This window comes from Berkeleyomyces rouxiae (genome assembly GCF_048999995.1).
Source record: "Berkeleyomyces rouxiae strain 22BRR77 chromosome Unknown BrBRR77_ptg000011l, whole genome shotgun sequence".
NCBI lineage: Eukaryota > Fungi > Ascomycota > Sordariomycetes > Microascales > Ceratocystidaceae > Berkeleyomyces > Berkeleyomyces rouxiae.
In genome coordinates, this window is record NW_027396501.1 from 587,915 (window position 1) to 604,832 (window position 16,918).

Here is a 16,918-nt window from a genome sequence, read left to right on the forward strand (position 1 = left end):
CTAACCCTACTCCTTGTAACCCTGCTTCCTGCTAGCTCCACTTCTCCCTAACCCTTTTTCCCAGCTTTCCCACCCTAGCGATTGCTTCAACCACACTCCAAGCTCCCCACGCAGCAATCTCGCCCCCTTCTCCCCCAGCGTCGCATTTGTTCGTCCGTTCTTTTAGATCCTCGCCGCCCCGACGTCGCACAAAAGCACCTCCGCCCTTTGCCGCCGCCGCCATGCTCTTTGTGCCGCTGGCTCTCGCCAGTACCCTGCTGGCACTGCTCCTGCACCCCGCGCCCGCCGCCGCCAACACCGAAAAGGCCATCTTCGTCGCCCCGCCGGCCCTGCCGATCCCGCTTGCTCGCCCGTCGCTGGCCGACCTGCGCCTGGCGGTCCTGACGCCGCACAATGCAAGCACGGCCCAGCTGCGCACAGCGCTCGCGCGCGCCGCCCCGCAGGCGAAGCAGTCGGAGACCCATGGGCCGCAGACGGTCGAGACGTGGATGCTGCTCGACGAGCTGACGGCGGGCCAGCGCTACGAGGTGCGCGTGTGCTGGGCTGCGACGGTAAGTCCCACCATGTCTGTTGCTTGTTGCTAGTCTTGCCTGCTCTGCTTGCCCGTCTGCCCGGTCTAACGCCTGCTTGCTTGGTCTAGGATCCAACCGACTTTACGCTCGACGCCTACGACCTCACTACTGTATTCGAGACTCCGGCCCTGATAACTTCCCTCGCCACGTACGCCAACAACCAGCCGTCCACTGCCGTCTTGGCGCCGCCTTCTGCCGCCGAGCGCACCGCCTCTGTCATTCTCCTGCGCATCGCCGCCGCCGCATCCTACGTCTCCTCCCAGCCACAGCCACAGTCTGCGGCGCCCGCCGTCTCCGTCGACGTCATCCTCGACCCCTTCGTGGCATACGGGCTGCTGCCGCGCTCGCTGGTGCCGGCCGTCGCATATGTGTTGGCTGGCGTGCCGGTGGCGTGGCTGCTAGCGCGGGCGCTGGCGGCGTGGGTGGCGCATTGTGCTGCGGCCGGCCCGGAGGAGCGGGCGAAGAAGGTGCAGTAGCAGATGGAAAGGGGATTGACATGTGTATGATTTAGTAGCGCCGGGACAGGTGGGGCTGTGGAGCAGATATTGGTGAAGCACGTGTTGTTGTCCATGTACAAACTATGTTGTTGGTCAAGTTGAAGGCAAGGAGGAAAAGGAACGAAACCCAAAGTGTATTCAAAAACAAGCAGAACGCAGCAAGAAACTGAAACGGAGACAGCATGTGGGCGGAAAACACACTCGGTAAGAGATGGAGAAAGGGATACAATGAGTGAAGGAGAGGGAGAGGGAGAGAGTCGAAGAGGTAAGAAAAAAAGAATACATGTATGACGAATGCAGGAAGACACAAAACCGAAAGCAACGATAAACTAGCAAGAGAAAAAGAGAGAAAAAAAGACATGAGACAGACGCACCGCGCACCCCTTTCGCCCCAGAATGAACCGTGAACAAGAATATACCCAACTGCCTGCCTACCCCCCCGAGAGCACCAAGAGGACATGAAAGAGAACGAGAAAGAAAGAAAAGAACAATAAAAAACATTTAGTAGTGCGGGTTACCGTATCCGCTGGTCGCCCCGTAGTTGGTTGTGGGCGGCGGGCCGTACTGGTGGTGATGTTGGTAGCCTGTTGCCGGGCCGGGCGGCGGCACATGGCTGCCGTAGGCCGGCTGGCCGTGTGGCTGCTGCTGCTGTTGCTGCTGCTGCTGGGTGTGTGGCTGGGTGTGCGTGTAGCCGCCGCCGGGAGCATACGGCGACGGGCCTGACGCATGCGGCGGCGAAGTCTGCGGCGGCGCGCCGTGGTGTGCGGCAGGCTGCTGTGTGTGGTAGGCGGGCTGCTGGCCGAATCCGGGGGCGGAGGCGGGCGCACCGGCAGCGCCAGGGTACGCAGCGTGGTTGGGGCTGCTGGATGTGTGGGCGTGGTGGGCGGTGTGCGGGCCTGAGTCGGGGCGTGTGTAGCTTGTGACGGCGGGCGGCGAGCCGTAGGTGGAGCCGTTGGCCGAGTTCTGGTACGACGGGTTGGCCGGCGACGTGTGGTAGGCGGCGGGCGGGGCTTGGTAGGATGTGGCGGGCGCGGGCGGCGAGTGGTATGTGTTGGACGCGTGCGCAGGCTGTTGGTAGTGGGCGGCGGAGGTGGCGGGCGCGCCGTGTGAGCCGTGGGTTGAGCTTTGCGCGGCCTGGTACGAGGCGGCGGGGGCTTCGGCGTTGTAGCCGGCGTTGGCGCCCTGGTTGGAGTAGCCGAAATTTGAGTTCTGCAAGAAGATGGGGGAAGGAGTTAGCAGGTTACATGCTGAAGAGGCAAACGGGCGGGAGCAGAAGAGGGGGCCGGTCGGGCGGGAAAACACAGAGGGGAGGGTGGGTATAGGTTGCGCCGTACCGAAGAGGGCTTGTTGCCACCAACGAGACCGCCTAGAAGGCTGCCACCAAGGCCACCGAGGCCGTGCGGCTGGGAGGCTCCCGAGGCCGAGCCGCCGTGGTAGTTCGAAGCGGGCGAGGGCCCGTTCGGGCTGGCGCCGTGGGCGGTGTGGCTGCTGGCGTTGGAGTTGGAGTTGCTGCTGGTCTTGCCGCCGCTGGAAAACAGATTCTGGGCCAGCTGGGCGGCGATTTTGCCGCCCGAGAGCTTGGAGCTGCTGCTGTTGCCGTGGCTGCTGCTGCTGCTGGGTTTGCCGCCGGCAAGACCGCCGATCACCTGGCCGGCAAGACTGCCCAGCGAGCCGAGCCCGCCAGAGGAGCCGCCGTGGTTGTTGCTGTGGTTGTTGGAGTTTTTGGCTTGGCCGAGAAGGGCGTTGACGGCAATGGACTAGAGAGATGGGAGGAGCAAGTTAGCAGGGGCGGCGAGCTTGGAAGAGGGAGCCTGGGAAGGGCTGGCGGGCCGGGTCCTCGGGCGAGGAGCCGGGCGGCAGAGACGCCTTCTCGGGGGGCCAACGTACGCCAATGCCCCGCTCGCCGGCCGGCTCAGGCGCGGGGGGCGGGCGAGAAGACTCGGGCAGCACGGGCTCGATTGTGCCGTCGGCGTGGCGCTTCGACTGCGAGCCGTCCTCAAAGGTGATGATCTCGGGCTGCGGGTAGCCGTAGGGGTGTTCGGCGACGGGGTGAGGGGTCATGCCGGTGGGAATTGCTTGCGTGGGCACATCCCATTGCGACTGGCCGGTGGACAGCTGCACATAGTAGTAGCGCTTGCTGGTGCTGTCCCACTGCGCGATCCAGCCGAACGGCAGCGGCGGCGGCGTGAACGACGGGCCTTCGGTGCTGGGGGTTCCGGGGCCGGCCATGATTGGGCGGGATGGAGGCAGGGGCGGAGAGGGGGGTGTTTCGGGGTCGGAGGCGGAGGCGGCCGAGGCTATAGCGACAATGGGATATACCGCAGGGAAAAGAAGGCAGAGGGCCGGAGACGAGGGACGCGAGCGAGAAGCGGAGGGAGAGTCCTTTTTTGTTGAGGCGGAAGAGATGAAGAAAGAAGAAAAAGAAATTAGCAAAGAGAAGAAGCGGGTGGCGCGGGGTGCACGCAGAGAAAGTGACGACAGCGGCGGGAAATCTCGAAGGCTTCACTTCTGGACACAACGCAGCAAGGCGGAGCCAGCGATTCGAATCCGGCGAGGCGAGCTGGAAGAGACGAGACGAAGTGGTGGCGGAAGAAGAAGAGCAGAAGAAAAACAGAAGAAAAACCAAGGGAGCCAGTCTGCGATGAGGAGAACCACCTGCAAACGGACGAAAAAAAAAAAGAAAAAAAAAAGAATAAATCTCTCTTCACGCCATGCCATGTGTCGACGAAATCCACCAGAAAAAATCTCAAAAAAACCGGGATTCACTGGCAGGAAGCGCTGTTCTTGTTCTGGACATCAGAGACATCAGATAGTAGAGTATCACATCTTTTTTTTGTTTTTTTTTGAGGGGGGCCTCTTCTGGGGAGAGGCGGGGCTGAGCCAGAGTGGCCGACGCTAGATACAGGGGACAGCCACTAAAATACAGAGACCATCCTCCAAAATACAGGCGGTTCGCCACTAAAACACAGCACCCACCCCTCCAGCTCCCCCACCCCCAGAGGCCACCCTCTCCTCCTCCCTCCCCCCCCCCGTCCCTTGCATCCTTGACACCCCGTTTTGCGCCGTCTGGCAGCGGGAACGGGCAGCCGCACAAAAAACGGCGGACCTCTACATCGTATCTTTCTTGTTGATCTCTTCTTCTCTTCTGGTCTCTTTCTTCCTGTCCTGGCGCAAAGAGACGAAAAAAAACACACCTTGCCCCCGCTCCCTCTCCGTGCTCGCACTGTGTCTCTGGCCCCATCTCCTGCCCCCTCAACACAGTCCGAACTGCCGTCTGCGCACTGTCTGCGTGCAGGAAGAGGGCGCCAATCTAGTCCCAATCGCAGCCAAACAAAGACCAGACCTAGTGGGAATTTCGGGTCGCACCGGCTGATGTTGTGATTGGCACCACTGTCGTTGTGATTGGCACCGGCTGTACCTTGAATCACACCACATCCATCACTCGACTTCTCTTGACTTCACTTCACCGGCCGCCCGTTCTCGATCGTGCTGGTGCTGGCGCTGGTTCTGGTCTTCGTCTGGCGCGCCGTACAAGTACAGGCTCCAGTCCATCTGCATGCATGTACATACATTCTATCTCTGGCCACAACCAGGCCCCTGCCCACACATCTCCGTCTCGTCCTCCCTGTGCCGTCTCCCCCCTCCTCTGCTCTGCTTCCATATCCATCTGTATGTCCACCTCCATCTGTATGTCCACCTCCATCTGTATGTCCACCTCCATCTGTATGTCCACCTCCATCTGTATGTCCACCTCCATCTGTATGTCCACCTCCATCTGTATGTCCACCTCCATCTGTATGTCCACCTCCATGTGCCATCTCTGCTCTGCATGTGTACACGCAACTCGGCCACTCCCTCCTCCGTCTCGCTGGCCCGCCCCCTAAATCACACCCCACGCTCCCAGCGTCCAGCTCTTCTCCTGTATGTTTGCAGCCGCCCGCATCAGCCCACCCGAGCCCACGCCCACGCCCACACCCACGCCCACGCCCACGCCCATGCTCTGCCGCTGCGCCTTGACGTCGACTTCGGCTGGCCTCACCGCGCCCGCCAGCCCGTTGGCCAGCCACGCGTCGCGGTCGACTGCCGCCACCGCCATCACCTTGAGGTAGCACGCCAGGCTGGCCCCGCACCACGCGCCGATCGAGTCCAGCGCGCGCAGCTGGCCCTGCACGCTGCCGCCGCTGCCGCCGCCGCTGCCGCTGCCACCCGCCTTTTTCTTGTCGCGCTCGAGCGCTTCGCTGATGGCGTCCGTCTCGGGCCCGGCGTTGGCTGCGTCGTGCCACACCTGGTCGCCCGGGCTCGACACACCGCTTGGGCTGCTGGCCGCGCTGCTGGGCGACCGCATCTCGCCAGCCGCCGCCGTGGGCGACAACAGGCCGCCTCCCGTGCCTGCCCCACCTCCGCCGGCCCGCCGCTGCAGCTTTGGGTTCGACTTGTATGCCTCGGCGCCGCGGCCTCGCACGGGGTCCCATCCGCGCGCTTCAATAAGCGCTTCAACCTCGGCGAAAATCCGGCCCTTGAGCCCAATTATTTGCGCGCCGCCGCCCGTGAACATCATGCGCGCCATGCAGACCGCACGAATGTCCAGCGGTAGACGCAGCAGGTGTTCGTAGACGAGCAAATGCAGAGGCATCTCGTCGTCGTCAAACGTCGCTGGCCCGTACTGTTGCTCCAAGTACGCCGTCTCGCACACATCAGCCAGCCGCGCAAACGACACGCTGATGCGGCACTGAGGCCCGACTGACCGCAGCGGAATCTCAACCGTGCGCTCCTGTAACGTAGGCCGTGGCCGCGGGCTGGCTGCGTTATCTGAGCGTGCCCCGCTTGTGCTGGCCTCGCCCGTCTCCTCTTCGGTCTCGTCCTGTTCCTGCACTGTCGCCAGTCCCTGGTCCTTTGACTTGCCTGCGCTTTCTGAGGCCCGGCACCAGAGCAGGCGCTTGGCCACCTCCTCCACCTCTTCAAAACTCACCACGTGACTCGTGTCTCGTGGGCTCACCTCAGTCCCTGCCTGTGTTTGTGTTTCCGTATCTGCCGTAGACCCTGTAATGTAGCCCTGGCGAATTAATTCGTCACGGAGAAGCTTGTGGAGCTCTTCAACCATCAGCTTGCTGCCGCGGATGCTCCGTGTACACCGCACTTCACGATACTCGTAGACACTAGACACTGTAGTTTCGCTCCAACCCAAATCAACCACGAGGCCGGATCGCACGCCGGCCCCCACAGTGCACATGACTGGCGCTGAGAGCAGCGACACAATGGGTGAGTGGAAGCGCTTGAAAAATATGTCGAGCGTGGTGGAAAGCAGCGGCAGCGGCAGACTTGAAGGCACAATCAACGCCATCCGCCGTGGCCGCGAGTCAATAAGTAGTATCCTAGTAGAGCAGGACGTTCCTTGTGTCAGCAGAAAGCCCATCCTCGTGCACCAATGCCTGCATCAACCATGGCCACAGCAGCTGCTCGTCCCGTTGGCGGGCCGACTCACCTGGAAAAAGCATCTCGCAGTATGCGATCCAGCTTGTCCTGCACGAGACCCAGGTCCGCTTGCCGCACATCATACTGCCACAGCTCACAGTCCTTTCCCCAGTCGCGGCCCATTGGTCGCTTGCGCCAGGCGTCATGATAGCCCGGCAGAAACACGCGGTAGTCGCCGGCGCGGCGTTGTTGGTCGGGCCGCAGCTGTAGAGCTGCCTTGGGCGCATTGTCGCCGGCAAAGCCCACCCGCACAAAGCGCGCGCCAATCTCAACAATGACCAGGTCTTCTTCGGCCCGCAGTGTCGATGGTGAACTGAACGAGCTGGCGCTCGGCCGGCTGGGCGTTGTCGGCGGCGATGGCCGCTCGGACGTGTTGCTGCTGCCGCGGATACTGGTGACCGAGCGGTGCGGGAGGCCAGCGGATCCAGTCGGCCCGGCAGATTCCATAGTGTGTAAATGGTCCGTGCTTCTTGTCGTACACGTAGGAGTCAAGGGGACATCGATTGAACAAGGTTGATGGACTGGTTGATGGCGGTTTGGCGGCTCATTGTCCCGGTCCTGGAAGAGCTTCGATGTTTGGTGGTGGTTGGCGTCAGAGCTCCAACCTGCCCTGCTGTACCGTAGGGTTAATAGGGTTGGACATATGCAATCACTATACCGCATTTATGTCATAAGCGGGGCTATCCCCCAATCAGGGTGTCTCTGCTGTCCTGGCAACACGCCCGAAAGAATCGTGAAGCTCACCTCCCACGCGTCGCGCGCCCAATAATCTGCAAGAAATGAGCCTGCTTGTATGATTTGAAGTGCTCGATAGTTGGCTGACAAGCCCGCCGCATGCTTTTTTTCTGCGCAGCAAACCACCCACAGCCGCCGGGATGGGTATCAAAGGGTACGTTTGTGCTGGGTGCTCCGAGTAAATAAGCCGGACGGGCCCAGGAATCCCGGCCTCGCCGTTCCTATTGTGCTAACCGCCTTTTGTGACAGCCTCAATGACGAGCTGAGAAGCTGTGGCGAGGTCCAGGCTTTTGCCAAGCTGGCCCTCGACCACCTCGAAAAGACCGGCAAGCCGCTCCGCATCGCCGTCGATATTGCCATCTGGATGTTCCAGCTCCGGTCCGCCCAGGGTGAGTTGCAACCGGCCCCACCACGCTGTTCCGAGTCTGCCGCTAACCATCGCTGCAGGCGGTTTCAGCCCCGAGCTCCGGACGCTATTCTATCGGCTGACGCGACTCCGGGCGCTCGCCATCGAGCCCATCTTTGTCTTTGACGGCCCGAACAAGCCCAAGATCAAGCGCAACAAGAACTCAACGCGCAGCGAGACCGCCAGCGCCGCCACGGCGCAGGCCAAGCGCATCATTCGCATGTTTGGCCTGCTGACGCACGACGCGCCGGGCGAGGCCGAGGCCGAATGCGCGCTCCTGCAGCAGCGCGGAATCGTCGACGCCGTCTTCAGCGAGGACGTCGACACCATCATGTTTGGCTGCACGCACACCCTGCGTTTCGCCCGCAACCAGAAGCCGTCTGGCCCGCCGATGCACGTCGTCTCGCACCGCGCCGACCGCATCCGCCGCGACCAGCAGCTCGACCGCGAGGGCATGGTGCTGATTGCCATGATGAGCGGCGGCGACTACGATCCGGACGGCGTCGAGAACTGCGGCGTCAAGGTGGCCAGCGAGGCCGCGCGTGCTGGCTTCGGCAAGTCGCTGTGCGCGCTCAAGGCCGCAGATGCCGAGGGCATCCGCGCGTGGCGCGAGAAGCTGCAGCATGAGCTTGCGACCAACGAGAGCCGCTTCTTTCGCCAGAAACACAAGGCCCTAAAGATCCCAGACTCGTTTCCCAACATGGAAATCCTGCGATACTACACGCATCCTGTCGTCTCACCGCCACGCACTGTCGACCGGCTCGCCCAGCTGCCCGACTCCGACTGGGCAAAGCCTATTTACATAGACGAAATGCGCCGCCTCACCGAGGAGTTCTTTGATTGGAGCTTCAAGGGCGGTGCGCTGAAACTGATTCGGGTCCTCAGCCCATGCATCCTTGTCCAGAAGCTGTTGGCGCTGTCTCGCGATCCGGAAAACGACAACCTTTCGATTGAGGAAAAGCAAAAGCGCGAGGGCGAACTGATCAAGAAAATCAAGTCCCGCCGCCGCCACGAAAGCACAGATCACCTGCCCGAGCTCCGCATAGAGTACATCCCGCTCGACATCACCGGCATAGACATTTCCCAGGAGCGCGAGGCCGAAATAATAACCACGCGCGACGGTCTTGCGACAAATAGCGACGAAGAGTTTCTGGCCGACGCTGCCGCGGCCGCCGGCGACCGCCCAGCCAAGGTATACGATCCCTCGGTCGGGACGCTTGGGTGGGTTCCGGAGCTGCTAGTTCGCCTGGGCGCGCCACTGGCCGTCGAGGACTTTGAAGAGACGCTGCATAAGAAAGAAGACAAGGCGAGGGCCACGGCAACCAAGCGCGCGCGATCTGCGCGATCGGTGACGCCGCAGGTGCAGTCACAGTTGCAGTTTGCGGCTGCAACAAAACAGCCCACAGACACAGCTTCTTCTACACAACCGGCTTCTCCTCGAAAGGCCCGCCACCAGTCACAGCCGCCTGTTGAAATTCTCTCGTCGCCCGCAATGCCCCGCCGGGCGGCAGAAAAGTCGTTCAAGCGCTCGGCTTCGAGTATCTCGGCCTTCAAGACGACTCATGCGTCGGCTGCGAAGCCACTGAACCCGTGGGCTGCGGCCGGTGCAACAAATGCCCTCCGCACCACTAAAACAGCCCATGGCCCGCCACCAGAGAAAGCAAAACCAATTCGCAACACAGGCCCACCGTCTCCAGAGCCTCCGCGTGCGTCTATTGAGCCGCTAGACGATATTGTCCGTCTAGATATCCCGGAGCTGCCTCCGACCCCCAAGTTCTCCTCCTACAAATCGCAACCCCGAACTCTCAGTCGCACCGTCTCTCAACCATCGCCCCAAACCGTTGACCATTTTGCACCCCGTCCTCAAACGCCAGACGCCGCCTCTCAAGTACCCATACTTATCGACTCGAGCCCCGAGCCAGTAGTCATACCACCACGTCACCAGAGATCTCAACTGGCAGCCCTCCGCGAACCAGCCTTGGGAACACAAAGCAAAATCCACAGCACCATGGGCCCCACCACCAAGCGCGACTCTAACAGCCTGTCGCTGCCCGACAAGTCACCGATCAAGACGCTTAATGCTCCGGCCAAGAAGCGCGCGTTTCAGCCTCCGCCTTCCCGGCATCGGCAGACTAGCCTTGAGCTCTTCTTGAGCAGCTCGCCGCCCCGGCCGTCTGCCAAAGAGAATATCAACCCGGTATCGTCGTCACCGCCGTTGTGCCCCAGGGAAAGTTCCAGACCTGCAGGCTCGGCGCCACGGCAGCACCTAAAGGAGAACGTAAAGCCGGTACATTTGGGATCACATGTGGACACAATAGTTTTATTAAGTGACGACGACGATGAAGATAGTTTCCTGGCTTTGGACCAAATCCCAAAGGCCAGTTTGTTGCGCGAACGGCGGTAGAACGTTGCGTCCAAATTCTTGTACTACATGTAGATAGCGTTATCGTTGCAGCCATAGGGTTAGGGTTGCTTATCTCGAGATTGAGAGTTTGAACCTGGGCTTCTGTTCATGAATCAAGTTTCTGTGTCACCCTCACACTCCTCCGCTCGACCATCAGATCTTCTTCCCCCCGCCGTGTCTGTCTCCCCCGAAGCACCGCCCCGCCCCGTCGAGAACCTTGACGGTCCCTGCAAAAGAGCACCACGTACGAGTCTGCCCGCACTTCAGGACTTGGTCTGCATGTTGCCCGTGCACGGATCACGCTCTCCAAAAAACCTCCAACGTCTAGGCTTCATGACCGACAGCCCAACCGCACACGTACATAAATAAATAGCCTCCCCGCGTCCCCTCTTGCTGCCTCGCTCCCGCCGTCGCCGCCATGTTGCCCGCCCTTGTCACCAGAGGCCGCAGCAGTCTTTGCCGCTTGGCATCCACGACCTCGTCTGTTGCCCGCCCCTCGACGCTGCACACAACCCGCCGAGTCTCGCCGTCGCAAGCCGTCGGCTTCTCGAACGCACACACAATGGCTGACGCGACATCACCGTTTGCCGGAGCGCCGGCAGGTGCCGCGCGCCCGTTCTCGTCGTACTTGGTGACGCCCAAGGAGCTCTCCGAGGCGCTCAAGAAGAACCCGGCGTCGCCCATCAGCACGGACCCGCGAGTCATTCCGCTCTGCGCGGCCTGGTTCATGCCCAACGATGGCCGCTCTGGCATTAACGTGTTCCTGGAGCAGCGAATCCCAAAGGCCCGCTTCTTCGACATTGACAAGGTGGTGGAGAAACACAGCGAGTACCCACACATGCTGCCGTCGCCCAAGGAGCTGGCGACCACCATGAGCGAGCTGGGTATCCGCATCGACGACACCGTGGTTGTCTACGACTCCAAGGAGCTGGGCATCTTTAGCGCGCCGCGCGTCGCCTGGACGCTGCGCGCCTTTGGCCACCCAAAGGTGCATATCCTGGACAACTTTAAGCAGTATGTCGAGGAAAACCTGCCCACCGAGTCAGGCGAGTTCTACCCCGTTGACGTGTGCACCTACCCTATTCCCAAGCTGGACGAGGCCAAGGTGGCGACGTTTGAGGATGTCAAGAAGATTGCCAGCGAGAACGCTACCGCCGCCGCCAATGCCGAGGGCGTGCAGATCATTGATGCCCGTGGGACTGGCCGCTGGTCAGGCAGAGACCCTGAGCCCCGCGCCGGCATGTCGTCGGGCCATATGCCCGGCTCCATCAACATACCGTTTGGCGACGTGCTGGACCCCACCACCAAGAAGTTCCTGGCGCCCGAGGAACTGAGAAAGCTGTTTGTGGCCAAGGGCCTGAACCCCGACAAGCCGGTCATTGCCTCGTGCGGCAGCGGCGTGACGGCCTGCGTAATAGAGACGGCCCTGAAGATTGCCGACTTTGGCTCGCCTGAGACGCGGCGCGTGTACGACGGCAGTTGGACGTAAGTGAAGAGACCCCATTCGCATTGATGCCATGTCGATAATGGTTATAGGATCAAGCTAACAGGCTGGTGTGTGTATACAGAGAATGGGCCCAGCGCGTGACGCCCGGGGACGGGCTGATTGTCAAGACTGCCGACGCCGAGAAGCCCGAGAGCTCATGAGTACTCCCAAATGCCCAGCCAGCACGCTCTGCATCACTCGACCTTTCCTTCAACCAACATCCACACACTCACCATCACTCTCTCCTCCACGCCTCTCTAAAAGCCAACCTCCATCCAGCACCTCTCTCCTTCTGTCCCTAGGCTCTGATGACGTTGCTCTCTTCTTTGCGTCTGTCTCTTTAATCTGTTTCACTCATCTCTCTGTTACTTCTTGTCTCTTGATGTCTAAAAAAAGCGTCCTCTGTTCTTGATATTGTAATTCTACACGCAAATCTTTGATCATTTCCAAGGTTGATATTGTTCTCGGTGTGACATAAGCTAAGATCTGGAGGGGTGTGGGGTCTTTGCATACCTTCACCGAATGCCAGAGACAGGGGTCTTAATGTGTTTTCAAACGAGCCAGCCACAATGCGCCCCAGATCAAAACCTTTGTGGGTCCTGTTAGGGCTTGCCAGCTGCCAGCGGCCAGGCGCACCTCTTTAGAATACCGGATTTTGGACGTTTTTGTGTGCGCAAACTGAGCCCGCCCCGCCAAAAAATTCCAAAATTGCTGTAGCGGGCAGAGTGGGGCCCTGGGTTTGGGCGCTGCTTCCCTCCTCCCCCCGTTGGCTGCGACGCATTTTGCTCTTTTTGCCGTGATCCTCTACTTCTTCTCTCTTTTTGCCCTCCTGGAAAGTCCAGTCCGATATTGTTGTCGTCGCCTCTCCAACAAACAAAAACACACATTTCAAAATGGCTGATCGTGCTCCTGGTGCCCGTGGTGGCTTTGGTTCTCGTGGTGGTGACCGCGGCCGTGGTGGCCGTGGCCGTGGCCGTGGTCGCCGCGGTGGTAACAAGAACGAGGAGAAGGAGTGGCAGCCCGTTACCAAGCTGGGCCGTCTGGTCAAGGCCGGCAAGATCTCCAGCATGGAGGAGATCTATCTGCACTCTCTGCCCATCAAGGAGTACCAGATTGTCGACAACTTCCTGCCTAAGCTGAACGACGAGGTCATGAAGGTTAGTTTTTTTTTCCCTGTAGGATTTGATGCCTACAATAAGAGTTTCGAGCCGCCAATTTCTGTGTCCAGAAGCATTGGACCCAGACGCCTCCAAATGGCGCAATCGACTTTGATATCTCGACGACCAGCCACACTGATCCGACCACCTACGACCGACACGAGACCTGAGCGAAATCAACGAAAACCACATCAATTTTCAGTCGAATCAACACTACAGCAGAAACCGGTCGCTCGATACCTCATTGTGGCCAAAACCATATCAGTGCCTCTATTTTCTAACCGCCTTTCTTTCTCGCCTACAGATCAAGCCCGTCCAGAAGCAGACCCGTGCCGGTCAGCGCACCCGCTTCAAGGCCATTGTCATCATTGGTGACTCCGAGGGCCACGTCGGTCTGGGTATCAAGACCTCCAAGGAGGTTGCCACTGCCATCCGCGCCGCCATCATCATTGCCAAGCTGTCCGTCATCCCCGTCCGTAGAGGTTACTGGGGTACCAACCTGGGTGCTCCCCACTCTCTGCCCTGCAAGGAGTCCGGCAAGTGCGGTTCCGTCACCGTCCGTGTAAGTAGTAGTGCCCGACCGTCGACCTTTTGACCAAGCTCAGCACGACTAACAAGCAACTCTAGCTTATCCCCGCTCCCCGTGGTACCGGTCTGGTTGCCTCGCCCGCTGTCAAGCGTTTCCTCCAGCTGGCTGGTGTTGAGGATGCCTACACTTCCTCTTCCGGCTCCACCAAGACTCTGGAGAACACCCTGAAGGCTACCTTCTCGGCTGTTTCCAACACCTACGGCTTCTTGACCCCCAACCTGTGGAAGGAGACCAAGCTGATCCGCTCCCCCCTTGAGGAGTACGCTGACACCCTGCGTGAGAAGCGCTACTAAGTGTATTTTGTTGGTGCCAGAGAGCGTTTGTTTCATGAATGACATCACATCAGGCTAGTTTTTTTTTTCTTTTTTTGTATAAAAAAGGAAGGGAAAGAAAAAAAAAACCTGCGAGGTCTCTTGAGGGAAAATAAAAAAAGAGGGATCTTGATGAATGAAATACAAAGTTAAAAAAAAACACATACACAATAAGGCGACCTGAAGATGAAGATGTGCATGTGTTGTCGTATAACCCTGGGGTCATTGTCTAGGGTTCAGACCCGCTTGTCGACCCATACTTGACTACAACGTTAGGAACGGGAGCGTTGTGATGAAACGGGAGGACCAAAACATGTATTTTCTTTTTTCATGTGTGTGACTGGCCATTGGTATGTTTTCTTCTGGCATCTCCTTTTTTTTTTTTACGTGTCTAGTTTGTGGTGATACGTGCGCTTTGAATGCTGCTTTTGGTAGCGCGGGATTTGAGCCAAGTGCGTATCCATATATGCAGCAAGAAACACGAACGGTTCGCGGATAAACACAAGTACCTGAGCGTCGTAGTTGTATCCTAGCGTCGCGGGACAAACGACCCGGCCCCGGGGGAAGGGCGCCACGGAGGGCCGGATATCGGCGATGTGGAAACTGAAGTGGTAGCGAGAGGAAGCGAAGAGGGAGGGAGACGAAAAAAAAAGAAAGAAAAGAGACTAGAGACGGTGTAAAACTTGGAAAGGAGGCATAGCGTTGCATGCGATGCGACGGCAGCAGTAGAGAGAAAGAGAAAAAGGAAAAAAAAAAAGGACCAAGCTTGCTTCGGGCCTGTGGAAACACAGATCTGCGCCGCCGCACCCATGGCCGCTGGACTACGGGGCCGAGAACGACGTAGAGCAACTGAGGCGAGGAAAGCCCTTGTGTCTGTGCTATACCACGCCGCTTGTCCTTCTGTTCTTGTTTTTTCTTTCGTTCTTTCTGCCAAGTCCTCTGCGAAGTCTCGCCAGTTCCGTCCGCTCCTCTCCTCTGTTCTCCGCCCTTCCCGTCCCCGGAACTCGCTATACCCACCCACCTGTCCTATTTCTCCAAATCAACTTCCGACACACTGAGGCCTTCCCCGGCCCCCTCCGATGCCCTTCTTCTGCACTCTAGGAACCGCCCTGCCCCCGCCAAAATCACCGCCCGTGTCCAGCCCCGCGCGCACGCCGTCTCGCTCTTGGCGCCGCCGCACGCGCCGCTTTGCGTCCGAGATGGGCGGGTTGCGCAGCACTGTGTTCTTCATGTTCGGCCCGGACGAGGGCTCGTACATTCTAAGTACGCCGCAAAAAGCGAGCCAGTGAGTTTGCCCCGTTTCGTCTGTGTCGCCCACTGGCGCCGTTTTTTCTTGCTTCTTGCTGCGCCTGTGGTCTAGTCGCCATTGCCACCATCTACTTGCCACACCGCTCGCTTCGTGTGTTTATATCCCGTGTCCCGCTGCTGACCGAGCACAGCCGAAATATCCCGCCCGCCATGGCGCGCCAGCTCGCAGACGCAAATACACTGCGAACCGCGATCCTGGACGAGCAAGGCCGCTGGCTAATGTACTTCCAGACGCCGGACGGCGACCACACCTACCGTAAGCTCCACCCTTCACTTTTTCCACACCCACACACCCACACACTAACATCCCCCCTCCCCTCTCTCTGGCCACAGGCTCATCCACCTCATTCAACGCACACTACGATCCCGGGCCGTACAGTTGGCTCGCTGCGCGTCTCGCCGCGCACAGCAGTCCGTGGCCGCGCCTCAGCGCCTCGCTCGGCGCGCACGACAGCGTGCTGCTGGCGCTGGCCGGCGGCGCCTGCAGCTACACGCCGGCGCTGCCGCGCGCGACGGAGAGGGCGCTGCAGCGCGTGCGCGCACCGGTGTTGGTCGCGCAGGGCGTGGGCGGCGCGTATGTCATGATGCACGGGCGGCGCGGGCGCGCGGTGGCGTGGGACTTGTGTGGTGGGTATGCGGTGCTGGGTGATGTGCTGGAGAAGATTGCGGGACGGTATGAGGTGTCGGTGAGTCCACCGGTGTGTTTTCTCCTTTTTTTTCTTTGTGGCTGATGGAGCTTGCTTGGGTTGCTTCTGGTGCTGAAGGGTTGTGGCGCTTGTGTGTGGATGATAGAACAGTGGGCTAACCTTTCTCTAGTTCGTGGCGCTGAATGCATGGAAGGACGATGAATTTTTCCTCATGCTTGAGGACAAGGTGTGTTTCTACCACGTCGCACCGCGCATCCACGCCGCCGTCGGTGCAGCCCTCGGCGACGTTGGGATCCCCGCAAATGTGGTGCGGCGCGATGGCACGCAGGGCCTGCGCGCAGCGGGGGTCTGCGGGACCCTGACGACGACAGCGCCGGGCGACGGTGACGGCGTCTCGACTGTGACAGCGACCACCACGACGGTGTCAATCGCTGCGCTGGGCCCAGAGAGAGACGAGCTCTGCGCCGCCATCGAGACGGCCATCATGGGATACAACTTCATGAATCTGGCAGGCGGCGTCGCGCCGGTCACGGCTGCGGCGGGGTGTGCGGCGATGTGAGGCGAGGGATCGGCCGGGGCGTCGAGGGCTGCGCTTGGATTCGGTCAAAGCTAGTCAGACCATCATGTGAGCTGCTTTGAGGAATGAACAACGGGAATCTGTTAGAATTGTGTGTCGAGTGTTGGCCCATTATCACGCCAGCCAATCATATTGTACAAAGGGTTGCACCAGGCGGCCCGTGTAACACTGGACTAGACATCGTTCCCTTCTATTGGAAACAACCTCTCGGTTGAGGGTATCTAATAACATGAATTTTCCCTTTTACAAAGGTATATAACATGTTGCTAGTGAAAATATAATTGCAGGTCTTTGCCATTCCTCAGCCAACTTGTTGTTATACAATTCTCCTCGCTCCTTTTCTCTTCATCCCGTCAGCCCACTGTTTATTCGCTTAGACCGACTTTCCAACTCACACATTGGCCTGGCTTGTCTCAATCTTGCCCAGGCCCCTGTAAAAAAAATCTCTCCAAAAAGAACTCCCCTGACCTATTTTCTTTCTAGTCGGCGATGCCGCCGTCTCGCACTCTTGCCCGGCTGGAGGCCCGAAATGGCACCGGCAGCAAAAAAAAACGCGAAAGGTGCAAAAGAATATTTCTTCGACAACGACAGGATTCGAACCTGTGAGGGCGAACCCATATGATTTCTAGTCATACCCTTTAACCACTCAGGCACGTTGCCTATCTGACTTGAAAATATGTTGAGATATCCAATCTAAAGAGCGGAAGTTGATGGGGACCGTCTAAGTCTCTTCGACTCTTATTGATGAGACAAAGAC

At 59.3% G+C, this 16,918-nt stretch overlaps 7 protein-coding genes across 7 annotated transcripts; 5 read left to right on the forward strand and 2 right to left on the reverse strand.

The window, feature by feature from the left end:
* Positions 1-221: 221 nt before the first annotated feature.
* Positions 222-1,048, forward strand: BROUX77_007212 (uncharacterized protein; the record flags this gene model as incomplete). The annotated part of the gene is made up of 2 exons (XM_073752283.1): positions 222-551; positions 641-1,048. 2 exons carry the CDS (start codon positions 222-224, stop codon positions 1,046-1,048), a joined length of 738 nt encoding a protein of 245 aa, XP_073602623.1.
* A 522-nt stretch (positions 1,049-1,570) lies between these two features.
* BROUX77_007213 (uncharacterized protein) lies at positions 1,571-3,298 on the reverse strand (the record flags this gene model as incomplete). The annotated part of the gene is made up of 3 exons (XM_073752284.1): positions 1,571-2,278; positions 2,404-2,826; positions 2,957-3,298. 3 exons carry the CDS (start codon positions 3,296-3,298, stop codon positions 1,571-1,573), a joined length of 1,473 nt encoding a protein of 490 aa, XP_073602624.1.
* A 1,651-nt stretch (positions 3,299-4,949) lies between these two features.
* BROUX77_007214 (uncharacterized protein) lies at positions 4,950-6,988 on the reverse strand (the record flags this gene model as incomplete). The annotated part of the gene is made up of 2 exons (XM_073752285.1): positions 4,950-6,441; positions 6,552-6,988. 2 exons carry the CDS (start codon positions 6,986-6,988, stop codon positions 4,950-4,952), a joined length of 1,929 nt encoding a protein of 642 aa, XP_073602625.1.
* A 428-nt stretch (positions 6,989-7,416) lies between these two features.
* BROUX77_007215 (uncharacterized protein) lies at positions 7,417-10,086 on the forward strand (the record flags this gene model as incomplete). The annotated part of the gene is made up of 3 exons (XM_073752286.1): positions 7,417-7,430; positions 7,526-7,665; positions 7,724-10,086. 3 exons carry the CDS (start codon positions 7,417-7,419, stop codon positions 10,084-10,086), a joined length of 2,517 nt encoding a protein of 838 aa, XP_073602626.1.
* A 418-nt stretch (positions 10,087-10,504) lies between these two features.
* BROUX77_007216 (uncharacterized protein) lies at positions 10,505-11,733 on the forward strand (the record flags this gene model as incomplete). The annotated part of the gene is made up of 2 exons (XM_073752288.1): positions 10,505-11,571; positions 11,655-11,733. 2 exons carry the CDS (start codon positions 10,505-10,507, stop codon positions 11,731-11,733), a joined length of 1,146 nt encoding a protein of 381 aa, XP_073602627.1.
* Positions 11,734-12,465: 732 nt separating this feature from the next.
* On the forward strand, positions 12,466-13,611 carry BROUX77_007217 (uncharacterized protein; the record flags this gene model as incomplete). The annotated part of the gene is made up of 3 exons (XM_073752289.1): positions 12,466-12,729; positions 13,034-13,291; positions 13,357-13,611. 3 exons carry the CDS (start codon positions 12,466-12,468, stop codon positions 13,609-13,611), a joined length of 777 nt encoding a protein of 258 aa, XP_073602628.1.
* Positions 13,612-14,858: 1,247 nt separating this feature from the next.
* On the forward strand, positions 14,859-16,143 carry BROUX77_007218 (uncharacterized protein; the record flags this gene model as incomplete). Its single annotated transcript, XM_073752290.1, has 4 exons — positions 14,859-14,914; positions 15,069-15,193; positions 15,271-15,623; positions 15,754-16,143. The coding sequence occupies 4 exons, from the start codon at positions 14,859-14,861 to the stop codon at positions 16,141-16,143; spliced, it is 924 nt and encodes a 307-aa protein (XP_073602629.1).
* Positions 16,144-16,918: the final 775 nt, after the last annotated feature.